The following is a 21845-nucleotide window of genomic DNA, read 5'->3' on the forward strand; positions in this document are numbered from 1 at the left end:
TTTCTGTTTTTCCTGTGTTTTTACTATATTATATATATATAATATAGTGTATATATATAATATAATATAAAAATTATTAAATTCAAAATAAATGTAAAATACTAGCAGAAAAGCTTTTAACATGCTTAATGAAGCACTAACATAAGCCCAAGTCTATATTAAGTAATTGTATAGCAAAAAAAATAATAATACATTTTTTTTTTTTAAATTGTCTGGATAAGACTAAATTAATACATAAAATATATTAACAAAAAAAAATGGATTAGACTATTGTCTTTTCTTTAATTAAGGATTCATACACAACTAGGTGTGCATTAAATGATTTTATTGTACCATGTGGAATATGCGAAACATACAGCATTGAAAAGTTAAAGCTACCGTTGTTTTTTTGAAGTTCACATTGTGATGGGAAGGATAATAATAACAGTTCATTTAAATCAGTTATTTGATCTACAGGTCGTTACATACTAAATTAGATACAGATAAAGTAGCACGATTAGAGTTCAATCTACTTTAACGAACTAGTGAGAGAGATTATGCGTATGTGAATTACGTGTTTCTTCGGGGCTTGACCCCTAATAATAATAATAAGAAGAAGAAGAAGGAGAAAAAGCAGAACACTAAGGATTACAAGATGTGCCTATGTCCCTTCAGGGCTTGACCCCTAATAATAAGAAAACTAACGAAAATAATAGCCGTCTTCACATCTTTGGGACGTGACACCTAATAATAATAATAATAATAATAATAATAATAATAATAATAATAATAATGTTTATTTATTTAACTACAAAGATGTTAGCTATGAGTAACGTAGCCACCATTCATACCTCATCTGCTCCCTATTTTTAAAAAAAATATATTTAAAAAAACAGATTCTATTCTCTGTTTCATCATATTCTTGCCTATAATCTTGTCTGACTAATTCTGTTCTGGTTTTTCTCTGTGCCTTTAACGTGCATCTCGTCCAGCTTGTCTGCGTCGCGTTTCACTGCTGGAGTGGGATGCTTGTACTCATTGTACTCCATCCAGAAGTACATCAGCATGGCCAGCAAAAGGACTGAGATGAGGATGTAGAGTTTGGTGGACAGACAGATGAACGTGCTGTACGCGAAGGGTATCAAGAAGCCCGAACACTCCCACATGCGATAATTAGCGAATGCTGCCTCATGTTGCTGAGGGAACAGAGTGCCGTACAATGCTGAAATGCAAAAACGCATGGAAAGTTGTTAGAACCTCTTCTGTGAAGTAGTGTTAAGGGTGGACTTCATAGGGCTACATAAGACCTACATAAGTCCTTCATTTATAAAGTCTTTCATGACAGCTGACTTTGTTGCCCAGTGCACTTTATGTCGGTGTGACATAATGGTTATAATGTGACACAGCTCGCTAAGTCAGAGATATTTGGAAATGTACAGTATGCTAACAAAAGTCTATGCTATGTCTAAGTCAGGTGTTATATCAGCTTGACAAACAGTTTTTATAACAGTTGATGTTATAACGTTAAATATATTTTTGTTTTTCCAAAAATATTTTAGGTTTATGTCAATGGGTTATATAGTTGCCATGTATTGTTATAAACACCGGCTTTATTAGATTGATTCTTATGTAAGAAAGATGTCTCGGTTGTTACGAGTCTCACCGTTGGCTTGTGTTTGCCACACAGCATCTGCCACACCCCAGAGAGCAGGAAACACAAAGAGGAAGGGCAGCTCGTCCGGATGAGGCCTCCAGTACAGCAGAGCTATCACACAACTCAGGTTTATCACAGCGGCTGTGAGGAGAAAGAGTAGCAATACCAATAAGACCTGCCTGTCCTTCACCAGCTGGGCTTTTACACACCTGGGACAGTGACAGCTCATTTACATGTATTCATACAGGTACTCGTGTGTGTGTGTGTGTGTGTTTATCTTTATTGTTCATTTTTGTGTGACATATTTCAGTATGCATTGAAAAGTACAAGCTCTGAAAAACAAATATTCTAGAAATCCACCATGGAACACATGACAGACCATGTGGTCTCCCTCTCTCTCTCTCAAACAAACAAACAAACAAACAAAAACATACAGAGCCTATCATTTTTTGTCATTTTACTGAGATACCAGGAAGCATAAACTCCTCAGTTTATTATTAGTCCTAGATTATGTGGAGCATCTGCTGTACAAGTATCTGTGTATGAGCTGTTACTATAGAAAATGAATATAAACCTGTTGCTTATGTTACATGTTACATGACATTAACACCTTTTGATCACAGATTAACTCTCAGGTATAAATATAAATATGAATAAAAATCAAACTAAACCTTAGGCAGCATTAGAAACATTTACTCAATATATTTAGTTGTGTAAATAAGTTTTTCGATGCTAAACACAAGGACAGTTTATCCAGGAGCCATGTTGAATGCATAGAAATCAAACATATTGCATGTGTCACAGCAGCAGATACCTAATTTTTTTCATGAACCCTTGCCAAATTCCAGATGTGAATTTGGCTCCCCGGTCACTCACTATTTCTTCAGGGATGCCAAAGTACCTAAACATGTGATTGAACACTGTTACGGAACGAGGCTGGAGGCGGATGCAGGTGCAGGTCACAGTCTTTATTACGTAAACCAGAAACAAATAAACAGGTAAAGAAACACAGGGAGCGCGGTCTCTACGGACTATACTCACTCTGGTCCCCTAGCTACGACCACTAGCAACCTACACATTAGCACATACCGGTATACTTCCTTCACTTGACGAACTAAACCAACTATAATACTGCGCGATGTGCGCCGTCACACGGGGGGGGTTTAACTAACAAACCTAATTAACTCAAAACATGGGCACCTGTGGCAAATCAGAGACTTACTCAAACTTAACTCAGTGTCCAAGCGTGAAGTGAACGAAAACAAAAGAGTCACGTGACCAGTCAGCGGCCGTACCGCAGTGCCCTCTGCTGGCCGTGGCGTAACAGAACCCCCCTCCAAAGAACCCCCCTCCAACGGGGGTCCCCTGTGCGAACTGTCTTTCGCTGCGACAGAAAGCGAAGCAGTCTCCGTCAGGCAGCAGAGGAGCAGAGCAGCATCCCCACCGGGGTTGAAAGTCAGAGCACCGCCCCTGGCGGTGCTGGGACGCAGGACACCGCCCCTGGGATGCTGGGCACCACCCCCGGCAGCGCTGGAACTCTGGGTGCCACCCTCGGCGGCACTGGAGGGCTGGGCGGCCTCCTCAGCCGGGCGGGGCAGCGGGACGGCCTCCTCGGCCATGCAGGGCAGCGGGACGGCCTCCTCGGCCATGCAGGGCAGCGGGACGGCCTCCTCAGCTGGACTGGGCAGCGGGACAGCTTCCTCGGCCGTGCAGGGCAGCGGGACGGCCTCCTCAGCTGGATTGGGCAGCAGGACGGCCTCCTCAGCCGGACTGGGCAGCAGGACGGCTTCCTAGGCCGTGCAGGGTAGCGGGACGGCCTCCGCAGCTGGGCTGGACAGCAGGACAGCTTCCTCAGCCGTGCAGGGTAGCGGGGCGGCCTCCGCAGCTGGGCTGGACAGCAGGACAGCTTCCTCAGCCATGCAGGGTAGCGGGGCGGCCTCCTCGGCTGTGCAGGGCAGCGGGACAGCCTTTTGGCACCCAGCCCAGCCGAGGAGGCCGTCCCGCTGCCCTGCATGGCCAAGGAGGCCGTCCGGCTGCCCAGCCCGGCCGAGGAGGCCGTCCCGCTGCCCCGCCCGGCCGAGGAGGCCGCCCAGCCCTCCAGTGCCGCCGAGGGTGGCACCCAGAGTTCCAGAGCCACCGAGGGCGGTGCCCAGAATCCCAGGGGCGGTGCTCTGACTTTCAACCCCGGTGGGGATGCTGCTCTGCTCCTCTGCTGCCCGACGGAGGATGCTTCGCTTTCTGTCGCAGCGAAAGACAGTTCGCACAGGGGCCCGGGACCCCCGTTGGAGGGGGGTTCTTGGTGCTCCGGGAGGAGCACCCTTTGGAGGGGGGTTCTGTTACGCCACGGCCAGCAGAGGGCACTGCGGTACGGCCGCTGACTGGTCACGTGGACCCCCCCCCCCCCCCCCCCCCCCCCCGTGTGACTGCGCACATCGTGCAGTATTATAGTTGGTTTGGTTCGTCAAGGAAGTGTAACGGTATATGCTAAGGTGTAGCATGCTAGCGGTCGTAGCTAGGGGACCAGAGTGTGTATAGTCAGTAGAGACCGCGCTCCCTGTGTTTGTTTATCTGTTTATTTGTTTCTTGTTTAAATAATAAAGAGTGTGACCTGCACCTGCATCCGCCTCCAGTCCCGTTCCGTAACAAACACCAGTTCTGCTGTACTGAAGGCTGATGGTCGGCAGGGGAGAGGTATTAGGCATAGAGACTTGGAAAATCAGTCGATGACCACCATGATGTGTTGAGCTGTGATGGGGGAAGATCAGTGATGAAATCAATGGAGGTGAGAAAGGAATCTGGCTGGACTCACCATGTTGGGGTGAGACATGCTGCTAATGTGTGAATGCTGAGTGTGAATTCAGCAGTGCTTTGGATCCCTTGCTTCAGGGTAAGGAGTCACTCTTGAATCTCCTTGCCCTGAGGTGAATACTGAGGTTGAACACTCTTTGGAAGAGTTGAAGGAAGCGTTCATAGTAGACAATGTGATCTACACCTTTTGATCAAACTGCTGTGGTCCATGCTAGCGCCTTGTCAGTGAGCAGATGAATTGAGCAATTTTGGACCCCTTCGTAACCAGCGAAGTAGAGTGAACATTGGAGCATGAAACCTTTACCAACAGCTGGGTCACCAGCATACTTTTCTGGATGGGCGATGAGTGAAGAGACAGATCGTTTGAAAATTAACTTGGTGTAGGTGTAATGTTGTGTATGCAGTGTAAATAAGACTCATGTATAGTCCTTGTGGAAATATGATTGGTTGTAATATTTATACAAATTGTACATGTTCAAAGTTTTAACATTTAGTGATTGTGTTGGTATCCAAGCCGATGAAAAAAAAATTTGATGTAAGATCTGTGGGTACTTGGAAGGTGTCAATGAAAACAATATAAGTAAACAAAAAGTGTGTTTTTCATAGAAATGTAACCTATAAATATTCATCCTCTAAAATGATACACAGGCATTGCAATAATGTACTATCACTAAAATACTTCCCACCTCGGGCTACTCTGATTAAACTGACTTACCAAAAGAGAAGAGGGGGATCCTCCCGGTGTACTGCGCAAGCTTCCCAAATGAGAAAGAGCTCAGCGAACTCACAGCGCCAAAGCAGATCATTACAAATCCAACATAATGGATTCCTATTGCACAGGTCACATAATTCTGCAAGACAATCACAAACTTTTGTTCTCTGAAGAATATTAACAAATTCATTTAATCCTTCCATCCATCTTCTATACCACTTATCCTTCTTTCAGGGTCACGGGGAGCCTATCCCAGGGAGCATTGGGCACAAGGCAGGGTACACCCTGGACAGGGTGCCAGTCCATCACAGGGCACAATCACACACCCATTCATACACTACAGACACTTTGGACATGCCAATCAGCCTACCCTGCATGTCTTTGGACTTGGGGAGGAAAGCAGAGTACCCAGAGGAAACCCCCGCAGCACGGGGAGAAACATGCAAACTCCGCACACGCATGGCCCTGCCAGGACTCAAACCCCAGACCCTGGAGGTGTGAGGCGAACGTGCTAACCACTAAGACACCGTGCGCATGTGGTATCTTTCTTTAACATAAATGCCATTTGGTTTGACATGCAGTTGTTTGGTTGTTTTCTAATACAGTGAAAATTATACATTTGTAAGTATGGCTTAATACTTTTTGGGATCACTGTGTATGATAAATGTGTATATAATTAATTATATTCACAGATCTGTTCACCTTTGTGTATTCACCGGTGAGGAAGCTTTGCTCGAATCCACTGTACATAGTCAAGGGAATGAGCATTAACAGCCTCTTATCTCCTAGAAGCCTGAACGTGGCCAGGAAGGTACTGCAGAACGTTTGGTTGCCTTTGTCCTTGCGAAACTCTTTTGCATCTTTTCCATCAATGTTGTCCAGGAAAACTGCCACAAGGACCATCGCCAGAACCCCCAGACCTACAGAGGTATCGCTCAGCTGAGTTATATACAGTACTTAAATACAGACATGTACAAGAATTCAACAATGCTGTGTAGAAAAGCTAATAACTGTTTGGTAGTTCCAACTGTTTACCAATATAGCAGCCCAAAAGTATGTTTACGAGATTCTGCTCCGGTCGTGTGAAGTTCCCCGAGGTGGTGAAGTTCTCATTGCACAGGGCAGCACCACAGAACTGCAGTCTCTCCTCAGGGATTTCAGCTTAGAGAACAGACACACCAATATTGTATAAAGTATACTAGTCTAAGTCTAATCATCACAATCAGAGACATGTGTTGCGTTCTGTTTCAGCTGTACCTATGTTAGTGTCTTGTTGAAATATGAGTGATGACATGAGGTTTCCCCAAACGGCAGACGACTGGAAGATGAAAAAGAAAAGGCCAAAGTTTTGGTTTATGATATCCTGGCCTTTCTTGTTTTCTTTCTCCGCCTGTGCATTCCCACTGATTGTAAGGTACGTGCACTTAGCAGACCAAAGTGGAGAGCCTCCCAAACCCAGAACAGCAGATGTAGCGATCAGACTGGGCCTGCGGATGTAACACATTTCGTTAAAGATTCACTGCTAACATTTTATTACAGGTGGATCTTAAAAAATTGGAATATCCTGGAAAAATTCATTTTTTCTGTAATTTAATTCAAAAAGTGGAACTTTTCTGTATTCTAGACTCATTACACATAAAGTGAGATATTTAAAAATGTTGTGTTTTAATCTCGAGGATTACGGCTTACAGCTCATGGAAAACAAAAATCCAGTATCTCATAATATTCGAATAAAGAATTTATAATACAGAATTTCAACCTGAGAAGAACTCTAATCAGCTAATTAAATCAAAACATCTGCTTGACAATCGTAACCCCAACAAAGAAGAGACCACACCATCTGAGCCCATGCAGCCAGGACACGCCAGTCCTAATGATGGAGAGAGAGAGCAAGACGCCGCAGGGAACAACATTTCTTCTACTGCAGTGGAGCCAACCACTTCATTGGGCAATGTTCCCTATGCTCCAAACACACTGTCAAGCCTGGTTCAGCCTCCAGTGGGAGGCTCTAAAATAGTGAGTCCATACCATGCATCTCACCAATCACTTATGATCCATGTGGTCTCTTTTCTGGCAGCGCTGACTGATTCAGGATCAGCTGGCAATTTCATCTACCAGGAGACCTTGAACCACCTGAACATGCCCCTGTAGCACCTCCTTCGCATCCACACCATTGACGGAGAGCCCATGAGGTGTCATCGCTCTGTGCACATCAGGAGCAGATCTCTTTCTTATTAACTTGTTGCTTACATGTGACCTAAGCACCCTGTCATCCTGGGCTTCCCATGGATGCAACTCCACACAACCCACAGATATCCTGGATGGACAAAGAAATTACGTGCTGGTCAGCCCACTGTCACAGACATTGCCTCCAATCCCCCCAGCTATTTGTGGCCTCATACTCAATGGAAAGTCCAGTGGACCAAGCATCCTTCACCATCCCATCAGAATACCTTGATCTGAAGGAGGCTTTCAGCAAAACAAAGACCAGCGTATTACCCCCACATTGTTCCTATGATTGTGGCATCTAGCTGCTGCCTGAGACCACTCCCTTTCACAATAGGATTTACCCCCATTCCCTAGCTGAGCAGGAAGCCATGCACTGACTACTGGGGACTGAACCAGGTGGCAGTTACTGTAAGTACTGGTACACTCTGCCTCAGGTCCCTACAGTCCTCGAGCAGCTCCGTTCTGCCCAAATTTTCACAAAGCTGGATCTCCACAGTGCATACAATCTGGTACATATCCAGGAGGGAGATAAGTGGATTCAGCACTAGCTCTGGCCACTGCAAACACCTGGTAATGCCATATGGGCTCTCCAGCACCCCTCAGTCTTCCAGTGCCTCATAAATGACATATCGAGGGATATGCTGGTGAGATACGTCATAGCATATATCGACAGTATTCTGATCTACACACCTAATATGAAAATCATTTGCTCCATGTTCACCAAGTCCTCCGACACCTCATGCAGCACCAGTTACAGTCGGGTACATAAGTATTTGGACAGTGATACGATTTTTGTCATTTCACCTTTAAACATCACCACAATAGATTTGAAATGAAGCAATCAAGCAGTCAAAATGTAGACTTTCAGCTTTAATTCAAGGGGTTTAAGAAAAATATTGCATTAACTGTTTAGGAATTACAGCCATTTTTTGATAGTTCCTCCATTTTCACAGGCTCAAAAGTAATTGGACAGTTGATTCATAAGAAGGTTCATAGCCAGGTGTGGCCCATTTCCTCATTATTTCATGACAAATTGAAGAGATTTGGAGTTGAATTTTGAAGTGTTAAATTTTTCATTTGGTAGCTGTTCATGTGACCTCTCAATATGTGGTCCAAATAGGTGTCAATGCACGTGAAGGAGGCCATCATTAGGCTCTAGGACCCAACTGTATACGTCAAGGGTGAAAATTGCGAGTTCCACCAGCGCATCTCATTCTTGGGCTACATCAGTGCCGCAGAGACAGACTGGCCTACAAGACAGTCAAGGACCTGCAGCAATTCCTCGGCTTTGCTAATTTCTATCAGTGTTTCATCAGAGATTCAGCTCCATAGCACTTCCCCTGACATTGCTCCTCAGAAAGGTGTCAAAGCACCTGGCCTGGAGCTCAACGCCGCATTTACCACTGTGCCTATTCTCAAACCCCACTATCTATCGAGGCCCTTCTATCGAGATGGGAGTTGCAGCCATCCTTTCTCAGCCATTCAGGGACAAGCCCAAGATACATCCCATGGCATTCTTCTCCAGGAAGTTATCTCCAGCCAAACAGAATTATTATATCTGGAACTGTTAGCTATTGGCTGTGAATTTAGCCCTGGAGGAGTGGCACCATTGGCTGGAAGGGGCCATACCTTGGGTTCCTCAGAACTGTGAAGTGTCTGAAACCCCATCAAGCCCGCTGGTCTGTATTCTTTGCCAGGTTTCAGTTCACCCTCACATGTAGGCCCAGCTCCAAGAACAAGCTTTATCATGCAAGCTTTATCCCGCATGCATGCCACTGGTCCATGAGAGGGCAGTGAGGAGCTCATCTTTCTTGCCTCCTGCTTCGTGTGACATGGACTGGGAAATAAACCAAACTATCACTCACACAGCAAAAAAAATCCCATTCTTCCCCCCAAACAAAGTGTTCAAGCCAAACTTGTCACATGGGCCCACACCTCCATGGCCACGGGCCACCCAGCCACAAAACACACTTATCATCTGCAAGTACTGGTGGACAAACATGGCTGCGGATGTGCACCATAGTCTCTTCATGTACAGCTTGTGCCAAATCCACATGAATGATACCATGAACCCCACCAGCCAGCAAGCTCCTGCCTCTGACTACACCCCAGAAACTGTGGCCCCACATTGTGGTCGATTTGATCACTGACCTGCAGGATTGCAGGCAGTGGACAATGGTGGCTCATGGTGATCAGAAGGTCAGGGGCTCAAGCCCCAGTAATGTCAAGCTGCTACTGTTGGGCCCTTGAGCAAGGCCCTTAACCCTCTCTGCACCAGGAGCGCTGTATCATGGCTGATCCTGTTTTCTGACTCCAGCTTCCTAAAAAGCTGTGATATGCGAAGAAAAGAATTTGATTTGAAGAATACATTACACTGTGCTGTAATGTATATGTGACAAATAAAAGGCTTCTTCTCCTTCTTCTTCTATCCTGCAGGCATACTGCCACTGACCGCTTCTCAAAGTCACTATGCTTCATCCTAATGCCCAGTCTGCCCATTGCCTTTGCCACAGCTGAGCTTCTCTTCAACCATGTGTTCAGGTACTTCAGAATTCCGGAAGACATTGAGGACATCGTCAGTGACCGGGGTTCTCAATTCACCTCAGGTGTATGGGTCAGCTTTATGGACAAACTTGGGGCAACCGTAAGTCTGACCTCCGGATATCACCCTCAGGCCAATGGGCAGGTGGCACGAACATTCCACGCTAGTCAACACGAACACCCTAGGCCACAACCAAGGGGGTCATGGCTCGTTGAATCTCGATCTCCTGACCAAAGCGTGTTTTTTGACCCTGTCTCTGCTTCATGATTTCCATGGTTTACTCCGGTTTACTCATAGACATGCATTGTAGACTGATTGGCATTTCCAAAGTGTCTGCAGTGTATGAATAGGATATGTGAATATGTGTGGTTGTGTCTTAAAACAAGACAACAAACATATATCAGTAAATCAATCAAGTAGTCTTTAGAATGAACCAATGGATGAATAAACATGTTCTAGAATATTTATTAGAGTATTTTTATAGAGATTTTATAGAATTTGATCATTTTTTAATTTTACAGACTATCTATAATGTCTATTAAATTTATAGAATGTTTATTTTAAAAAATAGTATTTATATCTTATCATACACTTTTTAAACATTTGTAATAATGAACCTCAGTAAAATTAGGTTAAGTTCGTTATTACAAATGTCTTGTTGGTATAGGCCTACATAAGAACAAATACTTTTTTGTCTTCTTTATTTTGTCCCAAGGGTATGCAAACTTTTGCAGTCAGATATAAATTATATAAACAACATTATGAGGCAGTTATGACTACATAAATCATACCCTTAAAAACAGGGACATGCAGAGAGTTCCTCAGGGGCAGGGGCAAAAAAAAAAAAGGCTAATTAGCTCACCAAAGAGCTAATTTACCACTTTATACTTTAACTACTTTACTAACTGCAATTTAATTACATATATTTATCACCCATGTAGACATCGTAAGCAGACTGTGTGTGGTCACTATAATGTAATGTCAGAATGAGACTACTAACATAACCTACAGTAATGCACTGTAAAACCAGATAAGCTCATTTAACTCCAAAAATTTGTGGAAACTAATTACCTCAAAATATTTAATTTGATAAATCAATTTCTTTAAGCCAAATGCACTTAAATATAACAAAAATTTTACTCAAATTTCACAGTGAAATTTTCATTTGGCAGTAGCACTCCGACTTCCATAAACCTGCAGCACTGCTTGCTGAACTGCTTTTCAGTCTCAAAGCTTATTCAAATTTCATTTTAAAAAGACAAATTGAGATTTGAATGATCTCATATCACGATTTTTTCACATCACTTAGGCTACAGGACTAAATTGACCATATTAGTTAACATGGGGCAAGTTACTATACATATATAGTATAAGTATATCCGGGATCTTGAAAAGTGAATCCATGAGTCCTTGAAAAAAATCCGTCATGCTGAATGGAGCAGGTGCTTTCAGTTTATCGCCTCCGGTGAACATTCAGATGAACTAAATGATTTTTATTTATATAAAAAAGCAAAACAACAGTTCCCCAGGGGGCAAGGGTAACCGGTGTATTGCTGAACAGAACACCAGTACCACCGACTATCAGTCTTTGTAAACATATGATGCCTTTTTTTTTGCAGCTATCTTTGCAGCTATCTGTCTCCTATTAGCTCACCTTTTTTACCCATGTTGATAAGTAAGCGGTCCCTTTCGCTGCCTCCTTCACGTTTTCTTTAATTTTCTGCCGTCTCTGTCTGTTTGGCATCGTGCCTTTACTGACTATATAATATAACAAGGTTACTTGCATGTCTGGAAATGTAACAAACTTGAGTAGCTAGTACTTATTTATGGCATTTGGCAGACGCTCTTATCCAGAGCGACTGCTGAGCACTTGAGGGTTAAGGGTCATGCTCAAGGGCCCAGCAGTGGCAGCTTGGCAGTGCTGGGATTTGAGCTGACGACCTTCTGATTAGTAGGCAGATGTCTCAACCACTGAGATCAATTTGAAAACAACTGGTGATAAACATATAAAATGCTGCTAATATTACGAAAAGGTTATCAGAAGAGATAGTGGTCTCAGCATACCTGTCTACCTACTGAAGCGAGACGCATATCACGATTGTGTCATGACAACGAGACTATCTGACCGCCGACTCGAGTCGGACAAATAAATAGGAACATTCTCAGACTCTCTTGTGAGTAATTTGCTACTGTCTTGTGCGCGCTCTCGTGTTAATTTGAATTCAAATGCTTTTTAAATAATTTAGAAAAAGGGCAGGGGCTCGAGTCCCAGAGATCCCCCCCACACCCCTTTCTGCATGTTCCTGCTTCAAAATCATTTTTCATTAATGCTTGTAGACGAACAGGCTCACCATCCAGGAAAGAGATTTCCAAAGGAATAGCTGATGTAGCAGGCCATGCAGATGACGATGGTCCATTTACAGCCCAGGTTTTTGATCATGATGGGAGGCAGGAACATGGAGGACAGAATGACGGTTCCGTAGATGACGCTCAGTGAGATAACGCCCATTCCTTCCTCAGCATTTAGACTGCTCTGTGATACACAGTGTAATATACAGCATACTCTCAAAACCTAATACAGCAACACTTCCACTTTTAAATAATAAAAAAAAAACATTTGATAATTCATTTAAATGCACCCCCCACCCCCCACCCCATATTGGAGAACACCAGGTATAATGATTATCTATTGTGTGTGTGTATGTATATGTATATATATATATATATATATATATATATATATATGTATATATGTATATATATATATATATGTATATATGTATATGTATATATGTATATGTATATATATATATATATGTATATATATGTATATATGTATATGTATATATATATATATATATATATATATATATATATATATATATATATATATGTATATGTATGTGTATGTATATGTATATATATTAATTACTTTTCATAACTTTTATGATTTTTGTTTTATAACTTTTATAAAACTATATAATGGACAGGTATGGGAACATGAACGATCGAAAATGTTTCTGAACACTATAACTACTTTGAACAAGAGAACTCGGCTGTAATAACGTAGACTATTTTACATGTACAACATGTTGCATTCCTGTCGTTTTGCATTCTAAAAACATTTGCAAACGAATGATGTAAATTGAGATGAAGGGCACGTCTCGTTATCCATAACATGGATATCTCCGGCTCTCGGCCCCTCACTGAACAGAGCAGACACAGAGAGAGGTGTGAGAGCAGCGGGAAAGCAAGACCTCGTGCTTGCAAGACAGTACTGGCCACATTTGTAAAGTTGCTATGGTTTGTCCAAAAAGTCGCTAGATGCCCTGTGTGTGTTTTTTTTCTTTCTTGAAAACAATTTGCATCCCCCTTCTGATCTCTCCGTGCCCCCCGGGTTGAGACCCACTGTGCTAAGAAATGCAGCTTGTCAGTTTACCAAGCACCTCCTCTGTCCTGAAAACAGAGCACTTTTACAAATACCTGACACTGGAGGCTCCTTCCAGAAATGATAAATAAATATTTCTTTACATAAAACATCACCATATTAACAATTGCATTTTTAACTTTGTTAATTAACAGTTTTTTTTTAATCAGTATAAGTCTTAGATTATGTGAATGTCCACCATATAAGTCCCTGTGTACAGTACAAGCTGTTACTGTCGAAATGGTAACGTGTTGTATGTATGATAATGTGCGTTTATATAAACCTGTCATTTGCAGCTGTTCTACTGTTCGAGAAAATTAAGACATATTACCTGTAGATTCTGTAGTCCTCCAAACGCCATAAACAAGAAAAAAAATCCAAAAGATACCACGAGCACATTTTTGGTATTTCGGCTTATCATTCTGGCAGATTACGAATCTGTAAAAATCCTGTAAGTAGAAAAAAAGAGAGAGTTTCTGACTGCTGTATGTCAGATTTCCACATACTTCGTATACCGATGAATTGAAGTCTGTTGTGCTAGAGGGCAAAGTTCAGCACCTGAGAACCATAAAGCTGTGAGCAGAAAAGTCTGCCTTCGTCTTCAAAACATGAACCTTTGACGGGCTTGTGTTTTCAGAGTCAGGGAATGTACTGTAATAGCTAAACTTCCAAAACATACTGGTAACACAGCATAACAGAAACGATGCTGACCAATAAAAAGCAATGTAATTACTTTAGAGAATCATAGAAACAGTATATGATGTTTATATATATATATATATATATATATATATATATATATATATATATATATATCACTACAATATAATGGATCATCACAAAAGAGGCTGAAAGTTAACTTGTGTTAACTTAGCTTCTGTAAAAAATAGTTATTGGTTGTGTTATCCACACAAACGGATATGGATTTGATTGGATTGTTTAAATATGGTGAATAAATCTGTAAAGTACACTCTAAAAAATGATAGGTTATGTTACCATGTAATACCATTGGGTTATTTGCTGGGTCATTTTCACTGATAGGTGAGTCAATGCACCCCTCCCTCAGCCCAACTCCTTGGGTCAGATCAATTCAGCGCAGACTGATTGAATTCGCCTCAGGTGGAGGTAGTGGTTTTTGAGGCGAAATGACCACAGGTAAGTTAGCATTCATCACTATTTAGCTATACTGCTGCTGAAAATGCCTGGCCGAGCTCTTGAAAAAGTACTCACTGTAAAACAGTAACTCAGAGAGTGATAATTAACTTCACCTCTCGCTTTAGCTTCAAAAGTGAACATCATGTACTGCTTCCTCAGTGTTGGCGATGCACTACTAGTGTCATGTGTTTATACTGGCTGTGAAATATGGACTGAGGTTATTCTAGAATTCTCTGGGTCTGAATCTTATCTGAGGCTCCGAGTTAGGGTCAGCTAGCTGGATGCTAATCCAATCACAATAGGGATGAGTGATGCTAACCTAGACGCTCACCTGAGTTGATAACATTACTTTAGCATACAGCTCGCGGTAATGTTAGACATTCCCATGACCTTTTTGAGAGTTAACGATAACCTAGCATTATAGCTATTCACCATGATGTAATACAGAGAGTGGGTTAATGTTAACTACATTTAGCTAGTGTTTTGAACAAGGCAAGCTGTAGTAATTAGCATTACGAGGATGTGTTAGAGCCGTGTTTCTTCATGTATTGGGTGAATGTCAACGCTGGGTAACAGGTGCAGACAGTCAGTGGCTAACGGAACTTAGCTAGTTCAGTAATGTCGAGGCCAAAAGTTCTACACAAGGTTAACGTGACAAAAAGAGAGGTTGGGGGTTACAGTAGGTTGTAATGCTTTCCACTGTCTCTGTAATGTTGGTTAAATTTGCTTGTATTTTCTCATTTGTAAGTCACTTTGGATAAAAGCGTCTGCTAAATGAATAAATGTAAATGTAATGTAAATTCATTAGGTTGAGCAAATAAATTGGCGTTGAGGTGCTAAAGGCAGAAAAATAAATATTCGCAAGTCAGCTAGATTTTCCTGGTGAGTCACTGGGAGAGTGAAGGCCACATTTCCAAAATTACACAACTTGGGATTTTGTAACGGAATTTCTCAGTTAAAGCCCAAAGGCATTTGTCCTTATTTTGTAGCTAACAACTAACCAACACTCTTTTTGCTCTTTTACAGCTTTTCAAATGGAAGGGAGTGGGACTCTTGTCTTCCCAGGTGGCCGGGAGATTTGTAAGAAGATGCGTCAACTCCAATTCTTACAATCTGTCAAATGTTTAAATTATTATAATAATCGTCATCCGAATTTCATGCACTTGTTTATTTATTTCATGAGCTTCATTTTTTAATTAATTCATTCATTCATTTTAGCATTTTAGGATAATTGTAGGGTGGGGGGGGGGGGTATAAATATATACAGCTCTGTGTTATTGTGTTATTTTTAACACATTTTATTGGATGTTTTAAACGTCTCCTTTGATTAAAATCTGATGTTTTCATCTTAAATATATGACTTATTTGAGTCATTTACTTTAAAGTCTATATACGAACACCACTTTAGCAGCTCTAGCAATACATTTCTGAACACCTCCTTGTGTATAAATAAAGGAGATAACATGTTGACATATTTGTTTATAATGTGGTAGATTTGACATTTTCAAAGGGTTAAAATAACCCTGAAAATATTTAACCATTTATTAAATAAAGTTAACCCAGCATTTTTGTAAAAATAAATAAATAAATAATAATAATAATAATAAAAAAAATTCAACTGTCCTTTGGATTGAAAACCAATTTTTCTTGGGGTTAAAATGAACAACCAAACTTGGTGGCTTAATTGAACCCAAAATGTGTTCTGTCCTATATTTACCCAGCCGTAGGGTTAAAAATAATCCAATTTGGATGGTTTTTAACCTAGTGTTTTTTAGAGTATAGTATATAATGCCTTATGAATGCATTATAACAGGTTATAAATTCATTTATAGGTCATTATATATAGACTTGACCTTCCTGTGAAGGTCAAGTCTATTGTATAATAAACTATGAACACATTCATAATATGCTATAATGCCTAAGGCTTGATATAAGGCTTTGCACACGTTCCTGTAATTACAATATGTATGAGTATACATTACATACATAGCTGTTATAATAACTTTAAGGGCTATAAGCCCTTTCTCACACGATGTTTTGTGTGTGTGTGTGTGTGTGTGTGTGTGTGTGTGTGTGTGTGTGTGTCTGTTTGTTTGTTGTTGCTCCATTTTTTGTGCATAAATTTCCAAGGAGATCAGTTTCTGATATTCTCAAACCAGTCCCCTGGCACAAACAATCATGCCATGGTCGAAGTCACTGAGAGCACATTTTCATCCTCTCTGGTGTTTGAAATTTAACTGAAACTCTTGACCTGAATCTGCAAGATGTTATGCATTGCGCTGCAGCCGCTCGATTGTCTGATTGAATAATTGGATGAATGATCAAGTGTACGGGTGTTCCCGTTGAAGCGGATGATAAGTGTAGCTCCGTGTAGTAAGACAAAGCCTGTTGCCTTCTCTATTACTAATTGCCAACGAAGTCCGAGAATCCCAGTGATGACCAAAATGTTCTGTTGACGTAACTGATGCTCGTCAAGTTTTATTGCACCTTTGCTCTAATAAATCTGTACCATCCAGATAAAGTGTGTCCTTTCTTCAGGATGTACCATTTACTGTAACTCTACTCAGTTCCTCAAGCATGCAGTCACACCTGAATAGCAAGGTCCAGTCACTTAAACCCACATGATAATTGTGAGGGAAATTATACATTTTTACTTTGTAATAGTCTTGTTCTGTTCATGTTCATCTGAGGATAACGTCAAAGAAGGTCATGTCATGTCATTTAGATTAGTACAGAATGTGTATCTGCTTACAGAGACACAAACATGTTTTTCTGTTAAGGGTTCGACCCTGAAACAAAGGCTGCTTGAATTGCCTCAAACTGCTCCTTATCAGTACAGGGAAGTGTATTGTGCCTTGCGCGTCATATATAGTAGATGTTCAGTACAAGCGCCTCAGAGCGCTCTCATTGTTCTATCCTGTTTTCTTCTGTCCTGCTTTCTTCTATCCTGCATTCATCCTTCTGTAATAAACCTTTTCACCTGAAAGGACGTGTCTGCGAGTGCAGTCTAATTTCCATGACATAAGATAAATGATACAGTGGGGGAAATAAGTATTGAACGTGTCAACATTGTTTTCAGTAAATATATTTCCAGTGAGGTTATTCGCATGAAATTTTCAGCAGACATCAGTGTTAACTCAAGAAATCCGGAAATATTAAGAATTCACAACATTAAAGTCCTTAAATGAAGTTATGTGTAATAAAGTGGAATGACACGGGAAAAAAGTATTGAACACGCTAAGAAAAAGCAGTTCGGTAAGGCAAGGAACCCGCAGAAATCCGTAAGTAGTTAGAAAGTAATTATACCTCCTATCTGTGCAAGTTAATATCAGCTGGGTTAGTAACTGATGGTCTAGAAAAAGGTTTTTTCGTTACCAAGGTGTCACACAAGAAACATCTCATGATGGGTAAAAGCAACAAGGTCTCCCAAGACCTTCGCAACCTTATTGTTTTTGATGGAATCGGATATAGATGTACTTCAAAACTTCTGAATCGTCCAGTAAGCACGACTGGGGCTTTTGTTTGTTTGTTTGTTTGTTTGTTTGTTTTTTAAATAAATTTGCAAAGATTTCAAACAAACTTCTTTCACGTTGTCATTATGGGGTATTGTTTGTAGAATTTTGAGGAAAATAATGAATTTAATCCATTTTAGAATAAGGCTGTAACATAACAAAATGTGGGAAAAGTGAAGCGCTGTGAATACTTTGCGGATACACTGTATATATTTGAAACACACTATGGCTAAATTTAAGGCAAATAAAGTATTCCAAATAATCGTACAGTATCCGAAAATAATCACAATTTATGCCAGCAATGTGAAAAAGACACAATTGGAAAAGAGCTGCATTTCCTAACAGAATGTTTGCAAATCAATTAAACGTGATTTTAAATAATTTTTTTTATAAAAACAAATTAGCACTCAAATTCCTGAATTTAACATCACAAGTATAGACATTACTGTGACTTTTAAAGTCTCTATAATTTTTCATGCTCATTTTGTGTCTTCGTCTTCTGTTTACAAAAATAAATCAGTTATATTTAATGATTATTATTACTCACATACTCTATAACACACACTTCGGCAAGACTTTCTAATAATGGTAATAAAGTATCCTGGATCCTGATACTAAATACAAATTTTAACTACGTCAAGAGTGCACAAACTAATGCACACACATATACACACATGCATACACAGACATATAGAGTATATACACACATATACACATGCATACACAGACATATACAGTATATACACACATATACACACATGCATACACAGACATATACAGTATATACACACATATACACACATGCATACACAGACATATACAGTATATACACACACATACACACATGCATACACAGACATATACAGTATATACACACACATACACACATGCATACACAGACATATAGAGTGTATACACACATATACACACCACATGGTGTGTTGTTTACCTGCTAAATTCCTCGAGAGTGGTGTGTAGGCTGTCTCAGTGCTAAGATCCTCAGAAAAGTGTCATTGCAGCATGCACTGTGATCATGACTCTTGATCATGAATGTATGACTCTTTTTTTTTTTTTTTTTTCAAATCAGGCAAACTAGGGTGTGGGGATTACAAAACATATGTTGGTGCTGTTCAGTCTTCACCAGATGTTATACCTTTACTCTCTAGATACTTGTGTTTTTATTTGTTTTTGCGTGATTCTGTTAGAGTTACAATGACCTAGCGTACTGAATAACACATGATAACACACTGGAAAAAATGATTTTGTGTGTGACTCAGAAAACTTTGAACTCATGGTTCAGTTTTGCATAATATAATTGTAAATGTTTAATTCACGCTTATTATTTTTTCGACCCGTGAAAATTCATGGAAATGTTTTTTAAATAGTGATTTTGATTTGCTTTGTGCATACTGTTGAAAGAATAAAGCCAAAGCTGAAAGTTTTTCTTTTTTTAGGGGGGGTTCACCGTGTTTTCATTCATCAGCATCTTCACAAATAAACACAGTCACTACACTGCACCATCAGACTCAGTGATTAAACGAAATCACTGAAATAAAAAATTAAGTTTGTTCCATTTCGTTTTATACGTTCTCATATTTATAGCTATATTTTGTTGTAATGTGACAAGTGATAATCTCAAGGTTTACTGGGTTTTATATGATTCTTATATGATTCTTTTATTCATACTGTGGGTTTTACTGAAGTTTACTGAAAACAAACAGTCAACAACAAACACAATAATTCCTCCTCAGCATTCAGCAACTCAATGCGAGACGCCATGTTTGTAAGCGTTGCTAAGGTTGCTCTGACAAACTACTACTTCTCTCAGCTACCTCCTGTTGGTTTATAGGACAATTACTCAGAGTCGCCCCCTTTCGTTTCAAAGAATATCACAACGGCGAGTGCGTCAATATAAATGCCTTGTCCATTTGGGGAGGTGCGCCGGCATTCAGTGGAGGCTCGCGGTGTGAGGATGAGGATGAAGTGATGGTCCAGAGGCATCTGGAGCTTTTCTTTTAAGAAATACACACGCATCGTCACACGCTAATTATTAAGGATAAAACACACGCATATGTTAGGCATACTAATGTTGACGTGCTGCTGACAGGTCAAAGAAGGGTCAAGGGTCAATTATATATTTTATAATAATTTATATATATATATATATAATTTATTATTATTATTATTGTTATGCGTGTGTGTGTGTCTTATTATTTCCGTGTCTGTGTTATTATTTCAGACATCAGATATTTATCATATATATTAAATGTGTTATACACAATCTAGCGTTTTAGAAATGTAATTTTACTATCCAATGTTTAAACAATACTTCTATTTTTATTCTACTGTATTCGGTTCTATTCAATATTGTAATTTTTTCTTTCTTTTCAATGTTCTAATTCTGTGCTTCTGTGTTCAATATTCTATTCACAGTTCTAATTCTATTTCATTCTGTGTTCTAAATCTGTCTCTACTATATTCTGGTCCTATTCTATTAAAATGTTATTTCTCTATTTAATTTTTATTATCGATATTATAATTCTATTCTACTGTAATCAATATTCTATTCTATATTGTGATTCTAATTCTATTCGATTCTATGTTCCAGTCAGTTTGTATTAGCCTATGTGTTCTATTCTATTCACTATTTTTAAAGTCTACCTCTATTAAACGTTCTAATTCTATTTTTTCTATCTGATATTCTAATTATACTCTATTAAATATTTGAATTATGTTCAATATTCTAATTATACTCCATTAAATAATATACTACTATTATACATATAGCTATAAATATTATACATTCAGGTTTATATATTGTATTCAATATTATTTGACTATCCGATTTTCATCAGTGTTCTAATCCTATTCCGCTGTGTTCAATATTCTATTAATTAAATATTCAAATACTTGAATTAATCATTTGAAATATTTGAAATATTTTTGTGTTCTAATTCTCTTCTATTCTACTCCGTATTCCAATTCTATTCTATTAAATGCCATTTTATCATTTATTTTATAAGTTTTTAGAACTAGCACTTTTGATGAATTTGGAGGAATAGCAAAAATGACACTTAGATGAAAGCATTTTTTGGCATGTTATTATAACTTTTGACCAGTAAGTGGCTCTGTCATGAAATTTGTTTCATAGCTTCAGGGCATGGTACTGAAGGTGCCTACCAAAATTTGTGTCAGTGCGCAAAGTCATCATCGGGATACAGCCTCACATCCTGTTTGGCGACTTCGCTGTCAGATTCTAAATTCTTTGGAAGTGTGTCAAATTTAGTGATGACTGGACAAAATTTGTAGGCGTAGTAGCGAAAAAGCAGTTTTTAAAAAAAAAAAATTAAAGATGGCAGAAAATCTCCTTGTGCAGAAACTGACATCAGAGAATACCTTGAGCTTGTCTTGACATGGATGCCTGGTTTTTACATTTTGGACACACAGTTCAAAAGTTATGACCATAAACTTACTTCCAAATTAGGCCCAAATTTGACCTGTTGGTGGCGCTAGATCATTGCCAGCACTTGGGCCAAATTTGGTCAGAATGTTCCTTAGTCCCTCCGCAGTCAGTGTGCCAAATTTCACAACTTTTTACCAGTGTTTTATGGGCTGCCATAGACACCCTAGCCAAACGAGGAAGAAGAAGAAGAATACAGTAGTTTCTCATCCAGAAAGGCCTCACCACTGCAGTTACCACTGCAGTTTTTCATTTGCTACTGTAAACCTCTAAGTGACTCTATAATCATAGAATTTCCGTTGGTGGGAGCTGAACACATCAAAGCCCATTCCGTGAGTGGCAGTTTCAGTTAAAGTGGTTGTTTTAC

General features: G+C 39.9%; 1 protein-coding gene across 1 annotated transcript; it reads right to left on the reverse strand.

The window, feature by feature from the left end:
* Window positions 1-318: 318 nt before the first annotated feature.
* On the reverse strand, window positions 319-20117 carry LOC108257560 (protein unc-93 homolog A). Its single transcript, XM_017455434.3, has 9 exons — window positions 18968-20117; window positions 13683-13800; window positions 12276-12457; window positions 6411-6640; window positions 6189-6314; window positions 5856-6073; window positions 5157-5292; window positions 1643-1774; window positions 319-1201 (listed from the first exon to the last, which is right to left on the reverse strand). The coding sequence occupies exons 2-9, from the start codon at window positions 13770-13772 to the stop codon at window positions 906-908; spliced, it is 1410 nt and encodes a 469-aa protein (XP_017310923.1). The 5' UTR covers window positions 13773-13800; window positions 18968-20117; the 3' UTR covers window positions 319-905.
* Window positions 20118-21845: the final 1728 nt, after the last annotated feature.

Source organism: Ictalurus punctatus, chromosome 25, assembly GCF_001660625.3.
Source record: "Ictalurus punctatus breed USDA103 chromosome 25, Coco_2.0, whole genome shotgun sequence".
Lineage (NCBI taxonomy): Eukaryota > Metazoa > Chordata > Actinopteri > Siluriformes > Ictaluridae > Ictalurus > Ictalurus punctatus.

Coding starts and splice junctions, on each gene's coding strand:
- LOC108257560 (XM_017455434.3), bottom strand. CDS start 13,772: ATGATAAGCCGAAATACCAAAAATGTGCTCGTGGTATCTTTTGGATTT. Junction 6,315..6,410: donor TCAACAAGACACTAACATAG/GTACAGCTGAAA, acceptor CTGTTCTCTAAG/CTGAAATCCCTGAGGAGAGA. Junction 1,202..1,642: donor GTGGCAAACACAAGCCAACG/GTGAGACTCGTA, acceptor TTTGCATTTCAG/CATTGTACGGCACTCTGTTC.